At 35.7% G+C, this 16,530-nt stretch overlaps 1 protein-coding gene and 1 long non-coding RNA gene across 2 annotated transcripts in view; one reads left to right on the top strand and one right to left on the bottom strand.

Moving 5' to 3' along the window:
- LOC309476675 (verrucotoxin subunit beta-like) overlaps positions 1–16,530 on the top strand; it is a 45,470-nt gene that overhangs the window by 4,308 nt on the left and 24,632 nt on the right. The window contains exons 2-4 of the mRNA XM_082139822.1: positions 7,470–7,562; positions 7,724–9,448; positions 12,105–12,272. Coding sequence (XP_081995948.1) covers positions 7,470–7,562; positions 7,724–9,448; positions 12,105–12,272 — 1,986 coding nt within the window. The remainder of the gene's footprint in view (positions 1–7,469; positions 7,563–7,723; positions 9,449–12,104; positions 12,273–16,530) is intronic.
- On the bottom strand, positions 14,394–15,604 carry LOC309476758. The gene is made up of 3 exons (XR_014198341.1): positions 15,327–15,604; positions 14,522–14,616; positions 14,394–14,438 (listed from the first exon to the last, which is right to left on the bottom strand). It is a non-coding gene; the product is annotated as an uncharacterized lncRNA (long non-coding RNA).

Genomic DNA, 16,530 nt, shown 5'->3' with positions numbered 1-16,530 from the left:
ATTATCTGGAGAGTGACTATCAATAATTATCAAAAAAATTCTAAATGTCAATTCACGGTCACTAAGGAGAACCAAAATGTTTGATGTGACTGGGGCCACTTTTACTGAAATGGCTATAGCTTAACTAATAACTATAATAACTTACTAACGGAAAGATTTTCGCTAAACTCGGGACACGTTTATGAGCTCAGTCTGAGGTCACATAAAAAAAAATGTGACAATTGGCCACTTGGTGGCGCTATAACAGGCGAAAAAAAATCATGAAAATAGCTATAACCGCACCCAACCATTAGTCCGATGAAAATTGGCATGCAGTCGTCTTTGTCCAGGGTGCCATGATAGTCTATGAGAACTTTGGCATATCTCAAAAAATGCGTCATTGGCATAATGCGCTGAAGGAGCCTGCGAAATTTCAAGCCAGCGTTTTTCACGGAAGTGACGTCCTTAGACTCTTGAATCATTGCCGAGTCCAACGATACCAAACATGGCAGGTTTTGCCTTATGGTTTGTGTAACGGTGTCATTTAGCACTTAAAAACGTACGATTATCTTCGAAACCGTTAGTCGGATCGAGACAAAACCACCACAGGAAATTTGAAAACATAAATCAATAGCTAAACAATAACACCCCAAACGTCAAAATTATGATAGGAACTGAAATAAAATTAAATCAATGTCGCCCATGGATCATTTTTATGCTCTCATAAATATAAGTGTCTAAACTTCAAAACGAAATGAGATATTTACAACAAATTTGACACACATGTATAAGCACACTTTAAGATTAGTCCTTAGATCTTATATGTGTGTATATTTCATGCCCGTATGAGGGTACATATGTACGTTGATAGGTGTTTATACATGTGTATATGTATGTGTATATGTGTATGTGAATGTGTATTTACTTTTTCCATTCATTTGTTGTATTTTTAATGACTTTTTTCTTTTTGTTTATGTATATATTTTTCAGGACCCCAGGAAGAATAGCTGCAGCACGGCTGTAGCTAATGGGGATCCTTTCAATAAAAACTAAAAAAAAACTAAAAACTAAACTTTGAGGACACCTAATAAAAGTGGTGGAGATCAGGCAAGACATGGTGCTATAACTGTCAATAAAAAAAAAAACTTTAAAAAACATATTTTTCCTTAGTAATAATGTCACAAACTGCTCTGAGACACAAAGGTTGAGGATCCAAATGCAGTATTTATTTAAAGGGTTATCCAAATAGTATTCCAAATCAAGGCAAGGGTCATACACAAACAAACAATAACAGACAAGGGCTGAGGCAAAGAGAGAAATCCGAGGGGACAGGCAGAGAATCAAGAAAAACCAGGAGAAGGTAGAAACAGGATACAAACACGCTCAAAAATGCAGTGAGACATACATGACTTTGCAGGGAATGAATGAGTGTACATGGTTTAAATAGGCTGAGACAAGCAAGGTAATGAGACACAGGTGGATGCAATCAGGGATGAGTCCGGGCAGTGAGTTATGGGAAATGTAGTTTGTAAGGAAATGACAGTAGTCTGATGTGGAGTGCCCTCTGGTGGCTCTCAAGGGCACTCCAGCTGGTGACTGTTATAAGTAAATTGCCTGTATTGGCTGTAAATGGTCTTTTCCATCTATGATCTAAGTTTATTTGTTTATTTGGATCCCCTTTAGCCACTACCTATAGGCAGTGGCTACTCTTTCTGGGGTCCCAACAAGTAAGAAATGCAATAAAAAGTCAAGTCAATGAAACATACTAACCCAACATTCATTCCAAATATCAAAATCAACAATATACTATATATTGTGCCAATTAATGTTCCTTTAAATATTTTTTTTAAACATTTTTCTTGTTAAAAAATATGTAATATCAATGGTGAATCATTCCATATTTGTATTCCTCTATACATTAAAGTCCGTTGTTTAGCAGTGGTTTTCGAAACAGGAAATAAAAAAACAACCTAACCCAACAACAAATTTTTCAATTAGTTAAAATTATTTGTCTTTACTTGATGCACTCGACCACACCACTGGGCAATAATCTAAGCAAGAACCATTGTTTGAACAATTTTAGAAATACAGTGTTGTGGTAAAAAGTTTACACATCTCTTAATAACTGACAAACCTCTTCCCTGTAATGTAAACGACTCTGGGTTAATGCGAATTAGCTCAAGGATATAGGGAATTTTAGAAATATTAATAATCATAACTCATGGTCATAATTCGTAAATCGCATATACATTTACTTTATCAATTATCGAGATTACCTTGTTCTGTAACTGGTCTGGTCATCAGTCATTCGTTTAGCGAATAAATGTAAGATTATCACAGTTAAGAAGGGGTATCCCGTTTACAAACTCCAAGAAAGTTTATCTTCTGGCCATGAACATAAGACTTTCTGAGTTTATGAATTAAAACTACTCAAAGTAGTCTATACTATCGAGCGTGTAGCTTAGATCTTTTATTTCATTGACCTTATAAAGTGGGGTTTCAAACACAGAGACAGTTAAAGTATAAATGGATTTTAATAAATGCAAAACTAGAGAGATTATATGAGCTACAAATATGAACGTACGTAAAAATGCAAACAATAAAACAAACAAACATTTAACCAAACAAAAACATAAGACATAACGTGATCAGAATAAATGAAATAAAAGAAGGGAAGAAGGATATAGAGAGAAGAGAAAGTAAAGTGAGAGAGAGTCAGAGAATTGAAGAAGAGCCTGGCAACTTATTACAAACAAAGAACCCTCTTGAGAGACACCTAAGATTCAGCTTTAAAATATATCAGATACTTGCAGTTTGATGCACTCTTTTGTGGAGCTGAGAAAAAGGAATATGTGTGTGTTCCTTTTAGGGCTGAAATGCGTGTCCTGGTCTTCTTCCGGAGTTGTGTAGCGGGAAGATTTGAAGGTTCACTTGAGCGTACGTTACCGAGAATGATTCAGGCTAAGTTCATTCAGCTCGTGAATGAACAGAGGCGAATAGGAAAACGAAACTAGACTATAGAAAACATACAAAGAAATAAAAGAGAAGAGAAGCAGGTCCGGACTTGGGTTTCCAGAATTTCCGAAGGAGGGAGAAGAGAGTTGAGAGTTGAGAGAGTGTGTAAACTGAAGGTTCGGACTTTTAACAGTGTCCCGTGTACGCCTCCTTTTGCGTGGAGGACGAATCATCTTAGCGCATTTCGAGCGGGAAGATCTTTCTTTGTCTTGTCAGGACAACTAATCTGCATGGTTTATGATGGTATGAATTTTCGTCATTTCTACCCAGAAAGATTGTACACACAGAAGAGTACATTTTACTGTAATCTCGCATGTGTGAGTGTTTCAGTCAAAACACGACGGTTAACCAGATACCAAGGATGACAGATAAAACATTTAAGGATACACAATTACACTCAACAACCCGATTATAGGCATTTTACATTTGATTAACATATAATAAAATTGTAGATACTTCCATTGTGACATGTGAATACATCTAAGCACCAAAAGGAATATATTTAAAATATTTAGCGGTACTTTTCTCTGAAAAGTTCCATGGATGGTGTCTGTGTGTGTAATGTGTGTTTTGGAATGTGTGTGCGTTGGAATGTTGCTCCCCCGTTGTCTCCTTTGCATAGGGCTGGATGAGCTTGGTGGTCAAATTTTATGACCTGCCAATGAGATCGGGTTACGGGATGCGATTCTACTGGGAGAACATTCTTCAAAAATACATTTCAGAGCCAAAAACTCGAAGATCATAACTATATGATCAAAACAACATTAATCACACATACATACAGGAAGTTCAGATACAAGTCTGAGTTACATACATTAAAAGGATGTTAAGTTAAACACAAAGGATGTTTGTGTGTGTGTGTATGTGTGTATGTACGTGTGTGTGTCATTCAGAATTCAGGCTGCTTTTGTGAACTCTTGTCCTTTCCCCCACCCTTTCGGGGGGTTTCAGGATGTGAGTCCCGTGAGTTGGCGAGATTTGAATCAAGGGACTAGGTCGACCCTTTTGCTCAACGTTCGGCTTGTTATAAATGTGAAATGTGTCATGTGCCAGGGAGGCCCTAGCCCGAGCGGCGCCCCCGCTGGTCAACATGCCCCAAGGGGGTCGTAAACAGAATGCTCTTTGTTTACTCAAGAAGAAACGAGCTGTGTTTTGCAAATCAAGATTCGCTAATTCAGAACATCTGGCCGGATGCCAAGTCAGTGTCTTTACATCCCATACCTGTTACCATATATTCTATCTGTTTTGACCACTTCAGCCTACTGTCTAATATAACTCCAAGAAGTCTTATTTCCTCTACCTGTTCAATAGGCACACTCTTTACAGACAAATTTAACTTCTGATGCAATCAACCTTTGATGCAATCACCTTTTGATGCAATTTGATGCAAACACAATGCTTTTGGTTTTTATCAAGTTTAGAACCAACTTATTATTCCGTACCTATTTTATGACCAATTGTATTTCCTCATCCAAAGCAGTAGACAACTGCTTAATTGATGTTGCAGGTAAATTTAATGTTTTATCATCTGCATACTGTACATGACTGTCTATGCACACTTTAAAACAAGAGGAAAATCATTGGTCTTAAACAACTTCCTTGAGGGACACCACATTGCAACTCTTTCACATCTGAATAATTTCCATTATAAAATACACATTGTCCCATTAGACAGTTAACTTTGAAACCAATGTACAGTAAAAGAATACATTTGTAACATTTCAGTTTATCCAGCAATATTTTATGATCCAGTACATCAAAGGCTGAGCTAAAATCTAACAATACTGCTCCTGCTAAGTTATTGTCATCAATCTGTGTTCTCTCAAATGCTGAAAATTAGAGAGCAAATTATTCTCCTTAAAGAATAATTGAATTTGCTCACAAACTATAATTTTCAATACTTTGCTAAGAACTGGTAGCAAACTTATTGGTCGACTATTATGACCATTAAAACCCAGTGCTGCATTTTTCTGTAGATAACCTTTGCATCTTTCCAAGCTAAAGGAAAAATCCCCTTTTCAATTCTGTTATTAAAGGTGTGGCAAACTAGTCAAACAACATTTCTTCTCTTTATTTATCAACTTTATTTATGAAAAAAAATCATTAAAATAATTTCCAATTTCATACGGTTTAAAAATAGTTAAAAATGAGTCACCTCAATAAAAGAAGGAATTTGACTTGATTTCTTATCCATTAATCTATTGAGTGTACTCCACATGTTTTTACAATCATATTTACATTCACTTATTTTAATTTTGTAAAACATTTGTCTTTTTCCTATTCATTTTAGTTAGCCTACTTGATTTCTTAATTTGCAATAGACATCCCAATCCTCCTTGTTCCCAGTTCTTTTTGCTGTACCCTTTGCCACATCTCTCTCAAACATAATGTTTTTCAACACATTAACAATCACTGTACATTTTTTCATAGGTGCATGTTTGTCAACCAAAGGGTATAATAATCTTTCAAATGCTGACAGTGCATTATCAGGATGAACTTCCTTATAAACATCAATCCAACATACATTATTTACGTCTGTACAAAATGATTCTTGACTGAATCTCTTATATGATCTTTTATAAATTACTTGTGGTTTCTAAGTGTTTACATGCTTGCTAAATAAAACATAATATCTTTTTATGCATGTGCTTAAAGGCCTTGAACCGCTTGAACCCCGATAAATGCTGCTTGTTTTCATTTTATATGCTTCCCCTGAGCTTTATCTTTCAGAAGTACAGCATATCTTATCACTTTTATGCCGATGATTCCCAATTTTATTTCCCAGTAAGTATAGACAAAAATTGCTCATCTGAGAAAGTCTTAAATTGTTTTAAAGATATCAAACATTGGCTGGCTAATAATTGTTTACAAATAAATGAGAGCAAAACTGAAGTCTTGATCTTAGGTTCCTCCTTGTCCCGTTTACCTGGCCTTGCTGTCCAGTTAGGCCCGTTATCGTTGAATGTTCAAGATCATATGAGGAACCTTGGAGTGATTTTGGACTCATCTCTACTTTTCAATAAGCAGATCAGTGCAGTTGTAAAGAGTAGTTTTTACCATCTGAGATCAATTGCTAAAATAAAAACTTTCCTTTCCCATACTAACTTGGAAATTGTGATCCACTCATTTATTTAATCCAGGTTAGACTATTGCAACTCATTGTATAGTCATCTGCCCCAAACTGCATTATCCCATCTATAACTCGTCCAAAATGCTGCAGCCAGGCTGTTAACAGGATTAAGAAAAAGGGATCATATTTCCCCAGGTTTGGTATCTCTACACTGGCTCCTAGTGAAATTCGGGGTGGATTCTAAAATTTTGACTTTTGTTTACAAGGCACTATTTGGTCTCGCACCCAAATATATTAGTGACCTTTTACACCCTTAAGGCAAAGTTTAGGGCAATCGGTTCGTAGCTTTGCTTCAACTGTGTGATATAGTCACAAGGAGCGACCAAAATTTCCTTTCAGGGACAAGACACAAAGTTTCCAAATCTCCAGCCAGAATGTAAATTCCCCTCTGGGAGAGCAGTTTGGTTTTGGCCAAAAGCAGGAACTGCTGCATCTGCCTGAATAGGGGGCGCTAACACAGCTCGCTATGGTGATTGATGTAAGAGACTCTATTGTAAGTTGCTTTGGATAAAAGCGTCTTTTAAATGTGTGCATGAAAATTAAGCAATTTATATGATATAATTAAACTGACCTGAAAGTTTAATTCTGTATTTCCTTTGACTATTTTCTTTGCCATGCCATGTGCTTGCTATAGCTTCAGTGCTTGCTTGCCCCATATTGCTGCTTGCATTTTAAAATGGATTTCTTCATTATTAACTCTTTCATTGACGGAAATTTCCGGCTTTTCGTGTTTTCACTGTTTTACGGTAGGGGGCACTATTATGCATCTTCTGAAAGAGTAGAGAATCTCCTGATCAAAACACAGGTGAAAAAGAAGCAGAAACATTTATTCATCAACATTAAACATCACATTAATCAAAACTGCCTAATGTTACCAAATGAAAAGTCGACCCAGGACAAGCTATAGGACTGTGCAAGCTTTGAGGGTGTTGACTCAATCTACTCTATCAATCTATGTTTTGATCATCGTTCTGAATTAGATCTACTACTGTAGTACTGTAGACAAAAATGCGATTTTCTCAGCTTTTTGCTCGAATTGTTGCTTTTTTTTTACTTAAAAAGGAATGCATGAAGCTAGAATAAAACCTCTTTGTTTTTTAAAGCAGAGGGTGTGCTCTTTCTTTTGAAATTTTGCATGTTTGAGATATTCATACAACAAAATATTCTGGGGGTCATGAAAATTTTGTGAAAATTATCAAAAATACTGGCAGTGGCTGGCAACTTTTTTCAAAAATGCTGGCGGGTAAAGAGTTAAACAGTTTTCATTATCATCAGATATAATTTTGTTAATATATAATAAATATTCTAAATATAAATTATACCTTTTATTTGTTATTTACTGCAGCCCTGGCATCACAGACCATTGAAGTGGCAGCTCTAGGAAGACCTCTGTTTCCTGGTATGCTGTATGACTGCCGCAAGGATACCTTCATTCCAGGTGCTTTACAAACCTAAAAAAAAAAGTTTATTTTCCCCTCTTTTTCAAATATTGTATCACTAATTACAAATCCTTGTGTAACAACACTTTAAAACCTGCATGTTTCTTCAACAGTACATCACTTCCTCGTACATAAATCTAAAAGTAATTTGTCATTTCAGGTGTCACTTTGTGGGATAAGAAATCACTGAGAGAAGATTTGGACAGTCGTCCACAGCCCAGGACAGATTTGAAGTACAGTAGCTCCGACTCTCTCTCTGATAAGTCCAGTCTCCTGGATGTGAGTGCTTCCCTGAAGGCCAGCTTCTTGGGGGGGCTGGTGGAGGTGGGAGGATCTGCCAAGTTCCTGCGTAATACCAAATCTTCAAACCAACAGTCCAGAGTTACAATGTATTACAGCGAAAGCACAAGATTCGAACAGCTCACTATGAGCCATCTGGGTCAGATCACTTACCCTCAGGTCTTTGACCAGAAAACTGCAACTCATGTGGTCACAGGTGTACTATACGGAGCTCAGGCCTTCATGGTGTTTGATCGGACATTTTCAGAAGGGGAAGAAAAGCAGGAGATTGAGGGAGAACTGAATGTCATGGTCAAGAATATTCCTCTACTTTCAATTGAGGGACAAGGAGCTATAAAAATGACAGATGGTCAAAAGAAAGTGGCTGAGAAGACTACCTGCACATTTCATGGTGACGTCCGCCTTGATCAGAACCCCACCACTTACATGGAGGCCTTAGAGGTCTACAAGAAGCTCCCCACTATACTGAAGGAGAATCCACAGAATGCAGTTCCAATAAAAGTCTGGCTCTATCCTCTTTCTCTACTGGATACAAAAGCAGCTCAGTTGGAAAGAGAAATTAGCACAAGTCTGGTTTTCAACACTGAAGATATAATCGAGGGGCTGGGCGAAGTAGAGAGGACATGCAACGACATGTCTGGAAAACCAATTGTAAATGTTTTCAAAGACATCAAAGACAGGCTCCGTTTATTTAAGGGCTCTCTTAACATTTACAAAACAGTGCTCCTGAAAGCAGTGGCCAAGGTCTTGCCTGCTATACGAGGAGGAGAGAAGGAGCAAAATTCATTGGAAAACATCCTGAAGATCCACTACAGCTCCCCCTTTAATGCTGACATACTTAACCAGTGGTTAGATCATGCAAAGGCTGAACTTAACCTCTTGAGTGTTCACACTGAGATACTGAAGGGAATCATAAATGAAGACTCAAACCGACTCAACACCATCCTCTTTAATCCTAATATTGATGTTGTGGTGTGCTTGACTTTCACATCTCTGAAGTATGAAGACCCAGATCTCACAACTCTGAAGAATTTTCTGGAATCTGATGAGTTTAAAGGGCTAAATGTGGTAATGAAACCACATTGTAGCACATTAGCATCTATTAGAAAGTGGTTCAACTATCCTGAAATCATCTCAAAAATGAGAAAGAACTTATCTCTTTTCAGAAGTTTTTCAGAGGCTAATAAAGATGAAAAGAGATATCGATTCATTATTTCTGCCATCTCCGATCCCTCCAGTCCAGGCTCCTCTATCTATCTGTATGAAACAGGGAACCTGACAGACTCACAGTTCCAGCCCGTGTCGAAGCCTCCCCCACCAGAAGTGAAGAAGGACCTGAAGGACAGTGTGTCCCTGAAACTGCAGAAGTCCCCAACTGGAGAAACTGTGCAGTACAGAGTGGAGTACCAGCAGGTGAAAGCAGATTCTGGCTCTGAGGAACAGTGGAATATCATAAACACAGCTGATGAAGTCTTTACTCTTACTGGATTGGAGTTTGGAAAGCAGTACTTGATCCGCTACAGGATAGTGGGTAAAGTGGGAGTCAGTGAAGCCAGTGACACTATTGGCCCCATACAGTCTTCAAGTAAGTGTCATCTTTTTTTAACACACAGTGAATGTTTGTATTGACAACCATATTTCCTAACAGGTGTGGTTATTAATAAATGTGTAACATGTTGTAAAGTGTTTCTCATTTGACTGTATATATATGAAAAGTTTTATTTCCTTCGTTCATGTTGTTACGAATAGTCCTTAAAGACAGAGTATATTGTATTTGATGTCTAATGTAGGCTAGTGTACTTAATCATATGAAATTCACAATAAACAATACAAAGCCTTGAACAAGTAAAACATACATTTCTCTGTATGAAAACCAATAGGTCATTTAAAAATATAGCTGACATAAAACAATAAACAAAAACAATAATAAACAAAACACACAAAAATAATCAACTTAACACACAAAAACTGTTGACTCTTAAGCCCACTGTATGGCATTTCTGCAGAAAGACATCAGTCATCCCTAAAAACAGAGTGATTATGATTAATTTTAATAATTAACAAATGCAAATCTCATAATTTATATTCTTTAATAATTATGATTATTAATTACTCATAATAAATGCAAAGCATACAGAAGTTCATTGTAAAGCAAGTAATTGAACTGACCACAGGGAAATAAAATCTATAGAATAAGGTATGACAACAAATTCAAGCTTCAATGATAAAATAAGGAAGAAAAACGTTTATTTATTTTTTAGCAGATAAAAGCTTAATATACTGTATAAATTAGCTCACCACATGATGACAGCAATATTACAGACAAAAAAACTCACCGTATTCTCTGTTGTTCTGTTGTCTGTGTTAGGGGTTCAGGCTGCAGGACTGCCGAATAACTAAAGAAACATTATCAGCAAGATGGTAGAAAACGTGAAATTGAAATCAGTGCTACATGACTAGAGAAATGCCATGTTCTTTTAATACCTGCAGGATTGCACCTATACATGGAAATTAAAATTGGGTTGAATAACATACTGTTCTTCCAGTTTCACCTCTGATATTATAACAGTTGGGTAAGTTACTCTAAAATAGTTATTAATTACTAAAATTACATATTCAACAGTGTAATTATTTTAAAGATTAATGTAATGACTATCTTTAGAAAGTATTAGTCTACTTATTACTAATTACTAAATCCCATATCAACCTCAACCACTTGAACAATACAAGGAGAGACAAGAAACTGCACTTTTAATGCTTTCAAATAAACAATATACAATTGCATGAATTATTCTTGAATTGGCCAAAGTGTGTAGAGGGAGAAGGTTACATTTAAAAATATACCTTTTAAAAATGTATGTTAAATATACAGAACTGTTTTATAGTCTAATGCAATTACATCCGATTTTACTTTAAATTACAGAAGAATTAAGAGTAATTCCTTTAATTAAATTACAGTATTTAGATTACTTGGATAATTAATTACACCCATCACTGTATAACAGTAATTAAAATGTAAACTTATGCATTGACTCAAGCAACTATTTTATAGCTAACTCTCTGTCCTTCGCTGCTGCAGCCGATATTTAAAATATAATAATAATATGTGTTCGTACTCTCCCTATGCTTGCAGAAGCTCATCCAGTTCTGCTGGTGAGAAATATGCAGACCTCTTTTTGTCTGGCGCTGTTGCCATGGTGACATATAATATCTGTGCTCCATTGATAATGGCTTTTTATAGTTGTGGTGCACGCGCTTAACTCAGAGTCAGTCAACTCAGAGTTGATTGAACTAACTCATTTCAGCTGTTCTGTAACCGAAAACTCAGAGTTTCCCATCTCAGGGTAAGTCAACTCAGAGTTCAAGTTTTAACTCAGAGTTGGTTGAACCTCCTTTCTGAAACAGGCCCAAGGGCTGTTTAATGTTTTTTATTATTATTATTTATTATTATCATTATTATTTTTATTATTAAAGAAATTATCCGAATTTTGATTTTATTTAATTCTGATTGGATTATTCTCCAAATTAAAAGTAACTTTTAACTCCAAATTCATTCACCACAATATACTTTATGATTTGATTCAAGAAGAACAAGAGCGAACAGTGAAAATATTGCCTGTGCACAGAGTGGTCCGGTGTAAGCAAAACCTCTCTTTGACTTTGATAAATGATTAACTTGTTGATCCCCAAGCAGACAAGAGTATCAGAGACAGACCAACAAAGATACTTGTGAAACTCCTCGGCTTCGTCTTTTGGTTGTTTTTCTTTAATGTCTTTTTCATTTTGATTTTATTGACTTGAAAATAATTATATGCACTTCCCAAAACATTTAAGTGTAGCTTAAAACCTGTTGTGAGCTCAGGCAGACGGTCCTTTCAGACTTTTCTCTCTGCCGCCTGCTCATAGAGACCAATTTATATTATAAACTCATTTTGAGGAAATTTGGGTTGTAGCTTGTTGTTACTATGATTGGAAAGTGATTGGAAGATTACAGAGGAAGGAAGTTATGGTGATGTTATTCACTTTGAGTGTGTATCTAATGACAAAAAGATAGACGGAAGTAGTGACATTCACTGCACAGAGATGGGCGAATGGAGTCACCCTGTTCCAAAGTGCAAAGGTTCATTCCATTGTTTGTTTATTTGTTTGTTTGTTTGTATCTTCGCCCAATGATCACATATTTCTGAGCTTTAATCAAAACACCAATTTAACTATTTCTCTTTCCCTTGCTTTTCACACAGGGATAACATGCACAGCACCAGATATATCAAATGGTTATGTTGTTGAGAAAATGCAAGAATACCAGAAAGATGCCATATTAAAATACAGATGTTCACCAGGGTTCAAACCTAAAGAGGGAATCCCCAGATGTGCTAAATTTGGCTGGACTCTGAACCCAGAATGTGATGGTAATACACCAATGTTACATAATAAACAATTCATATGTGAAATAATCATTCAATCCATATAGCTTTCATTATGCAAAAAAAAAAAAAAAAACTCTGTAGTGTCACACTGAAACATTCTTAATTAAAGGAACCGTATGTAAGATTGTGGCCAAAACTGGTACTGCAATCACTTTCAAATTACTGTAGAGCGGTGTATGCCCTCCCCTTTTTTAATTGGGCTTTAACATGCACCAGTTAAGTCTGAACTGCTTTCTTCACTTTAAGTATCCCATTCATCTGAGTGTTTGTAACAGGATGTATAAGAAACATTTAGCTAACAAAATCGTGGCTCTTGAGAAAACTGATCCCCAAGCAACGCTTGCAGGACTTTAACGCCCCTTTTTTTCTTAACACTTCTAAAAATTAAGCAATTTTAACACTTTCCTTTTTGGGAATTTGTAAGGTAAACCATGGCCTGATACAGAAAAATTTTACAATTGAAAATAAACATGAATTTAACATAAAACAATTGTGAGTAACAATTTGAGCTGTAAAATAATAATAAAAAAAGATTGTCTGATGAAATACTGGTGTATATATAAAACATAAAAATAAATAAATACATACCTTAAATAAATAAAAACCTTACAGCAGCTTGCTGTGATGAAATCACATGAAAATTATTTTGATAATTCTAAATGACCAGTGTAGCTTATGTTCCTTCACATCTTAAAAATTAAGCCATTTTAATAATACCCATTTTGGGAATTTGTAAGTGTAAACCTTGGCCTTGACACACACACACAAAAAAAGTAAAATTTGAACAAACATGAATTTATAGCAAGTGTGTAACAACTGCTCCAGTCAGTTGTCCCTTTGGTAAAACACTGTTGTAGTCTCAGTCCATCTTTTTCAAGCTCACTTACTACAAAAGCTTGTTTTTGAGGAACTGTGCCTTGGATGACAACATCTGTCCATTTAGATTTAGAAAGATCTTCTGCAAGACTTCAAAAGTGCATTTGAGCTCTGGTGGGTAGCTCAGGTTCAAACAGTATATCAGTCCAAATAACAGAGCACAAGCCTGACTATTCAAGTCACTGAGCACTTCCACACCTTCAAGGACACCAATGTCTGCTGGGTCATCGTTAGGCAGCGCTCCCTCCTTCAGTATGACATACACTCCTATCACAGTTTGCTCCATGGTACTTTGTGACTCAAATTCTGAATCCTGTGGGATAAGAGCACAAGCAAAAATTAGCTCAAATATTTATTACAAGAAATGCACACTTAAACACTCACTGGCCACTTTATTAGGTAAACCTGTAAAGTAAACTTCAATCCAATACAGGAGCTCTGCTGTGAATCCTACATTTACAAGGTTATAATTATTCAGTTTTTAAGATGAAACTGTCAGAAAGGTGATAATTCTACTGTTTATTATTGAGGTCACAGTGGGTGCTGGAGTATAATGTGGTGCATTATATTATAAGATTGTAATAATTTATTTGGCCACCATATTTAAAATAAATTAGGTGGCTAAAACATTAGAACCATCTTGGAATATAATGCACTGCAATAAAACAAAAGCATTCATGTACAGTTTCTGATGCCATTTTTTTTAATGCAAATTAGGCCCCTTGAGAGCTCAACCGATTTGAATAAAATTTTTTTTTTTTTTGTGCATCAACCAATTCACATAAGAACTGTGTACCATCAGTTTCCTATAAATAAACAATTTGTCCAGCTCAGTTATTTGACAAAGTTATGTGTTCTCTCAAGTCACATGTTTGTTGTAGCAAATAGGGGAAAACACGGCCCAAGTACAGATTCAATGGGCTTTTAAAACTGTATTTTCTTATCAACTCACCAAATATGCCTTCACTAGTTTTTCAGGGTCTTCATTCAAGTAGGTGCACAGAGACTTGATGACACAGGCTTTTCGGGTATGTATAGTGTCATTCTGTGGGGTGGGGACAAGATTAACTCAAACTTCAGTGGCAGCACAGCTTAAGAGTACTCTGTGGGAAGAAAATGCATTGAGAATGACTATTAAATATACACAATTTAAATATACACAAACATAATGATTGTCGTTTCCAAAACAATGGTGTAGTTAATAATGCTTAAGCAATTTGTACCTACAACTCTCCTTTGTAACACACTGCCTGCACTGCCACATACACGTCACTGAAAGAGAAAGAAAAGGAAAGGTCAGTAATCAAGGATAGTTAGTTATACATTATATGTGAGTGTTAAGAAAAACGACTTACATGTAATAAAGGTGAGGTTCACACCAGAAGAGCATGGGGACAGCTTTATATTGTGATGTATTTCATCTTTTGTATGAAGAAAAGAATCATTTTCGCTGTAAAAAAAAGTAAAGAAAAAAAGTGTATAAGACTGACTTAAAAAAATGGGCCAAAGAAAATACCAATACTGGCTACTGTTACTAAATATAAAGTTTTACTTATATTAATAAAGTATATTCCATAAATAAAACATGTATACCTATTCAATCATAACTTTAACTGCCATTTGTTAGGACACTTCAAATATGGTCGACTGCATCATAGATTTTACTTGACAATTTTTGCACACTGTAATCAATAAGCTGGGTAGCATTAAGTAACGTGTTTGAAAAGACAGAAATGGCTAGATACAGAACGTTTAAATTAATATTTTGCTGATGAAGGCCAGGCCAACATAAAAATGGCACATTACGCTAACGTTAACGTTAGCTAACGTTACATTAACTTACAAACAGAAGAAGAAAAAAGAAAAACGGGAAAAAAAACGGCTGTATGATGTTTTCGACTCTGACGTCTGCATTCAATTTATCTCCTGTTTTAGAGTTATATTTGCTGAAAATCAGCGAAAAAATGCCTAGAGTTGCCATATTCCCCTTTAACGTTAAGGTGAAACTCGTATCGACAGAAGACACAGAATTGAACCCAACAACACATGTGCTTCAAGTCTGGGAAAATAAGCCTGCTTAGAAACATCGCAACAGTGTCTAATAACTTAGTTTTATCCCACAGTAATAATTACAAACAGGTACATATATCAGGTACTTACCCTCAATATCAAGGATGCAGAACGATTAGACCGCTCACAAAACGTCAGGAATTTCAGCCTTCTCCACAGTACATTTGAGCCCGGCCGCGTGTCCCCGAACTTCCCGCCGCAGTACTGAGCATGCGCAGTGTGACTCACCAGAGAGAATTGTTGATATGAAGCGCCTCAATCTCATTGAATCAACAAGTGCTGATCTAATTCATTCAATTATTTCTTAATTTAGTTCCAACTAACAAGAATGAATCATTTAACACAAGTAAACTCGTTATATTCTTGTTAATCAGACATATTTTTATTTTGCAAATCAAGCAAGTGGCTAGTTGAGTTTTTTGAGTGAAGAGAAAGAGTGATTAGTGGTTTAAAAATCGTCACGTTAATTCTCAGTGAATTCACAAAATAAAAGAGATGATAGAAAATTTTAAAATAAAGTATCAGAGACACTAAGTATAATGTAAAACCTGAATTTATCCAAAGTTATTAGGGACATTCTACCAGAAACGTACATTTCCACTTTAAAAAATCTTGGGGAAAAAAATATATTTTTCTTAAATCTGAACGTTGAGACATATGGAGGACATGTTAAACTATGAGAAACACATATCATCCCATCTCAGCATGTTTTTATGATTAAATAAAATACATTTTATACGCATTTCACCCCTAAAATGTCAGGCCCTGTCACAGACAAATTTGTATATGTTAGAATGGTTTCCTAATGAATTTCTTTGATACAGATAGCATTTTCTTATTGATCACATGTCCCTGATTGTATCTAACATGGTTTTATAATTCCTTTAAGAAATATAAGTAACTTTTCGGTCAACTGTAGTACACAAAATCACAGAATACCCGCAGGCACTCATATAGTTGTAAAATAACTACCTTTACATAGGAGATTTTTATAAAAACATAGTAGTGGATATATACCCCCACCTTCATCTACACAGTTAAAGAGATTAATTAATTAATATTTCCTCAAATAGTACACTTTTATCATAATTTCCTGTGTGACAGGACTGACCATGGCGTGACAGGACTGACGGTACTGTGACAGGACTGACTTTATGGATTTTGATGATGCAGAAAAAGTTATGTTTTGTGTTCTTTATTTAAGTTTTGATTGGCATTTCTTTTTTAAATTATTATTATAATTTTAATGTTAAAGTAATATTAGACTATGGTAAAATTCAGCCAAGGACATACA

The sequence above is a fragment of the Leuciscus leuciscus genome, assembly GCF_965113295.1.
Source record: "Leuciscus leuciscus genome assembly, chromosome: 15".
NCBI classification, from domain to species: Eukaryota; Metazoa; Chordata; class Actinopteri; order Cypriniformes; family Leuciscidae; genus Leuciscus; species Leuciscus leuciscus.
This window is presented reverse-complemented; position numbering and strand designations above follow the sequence as displayed.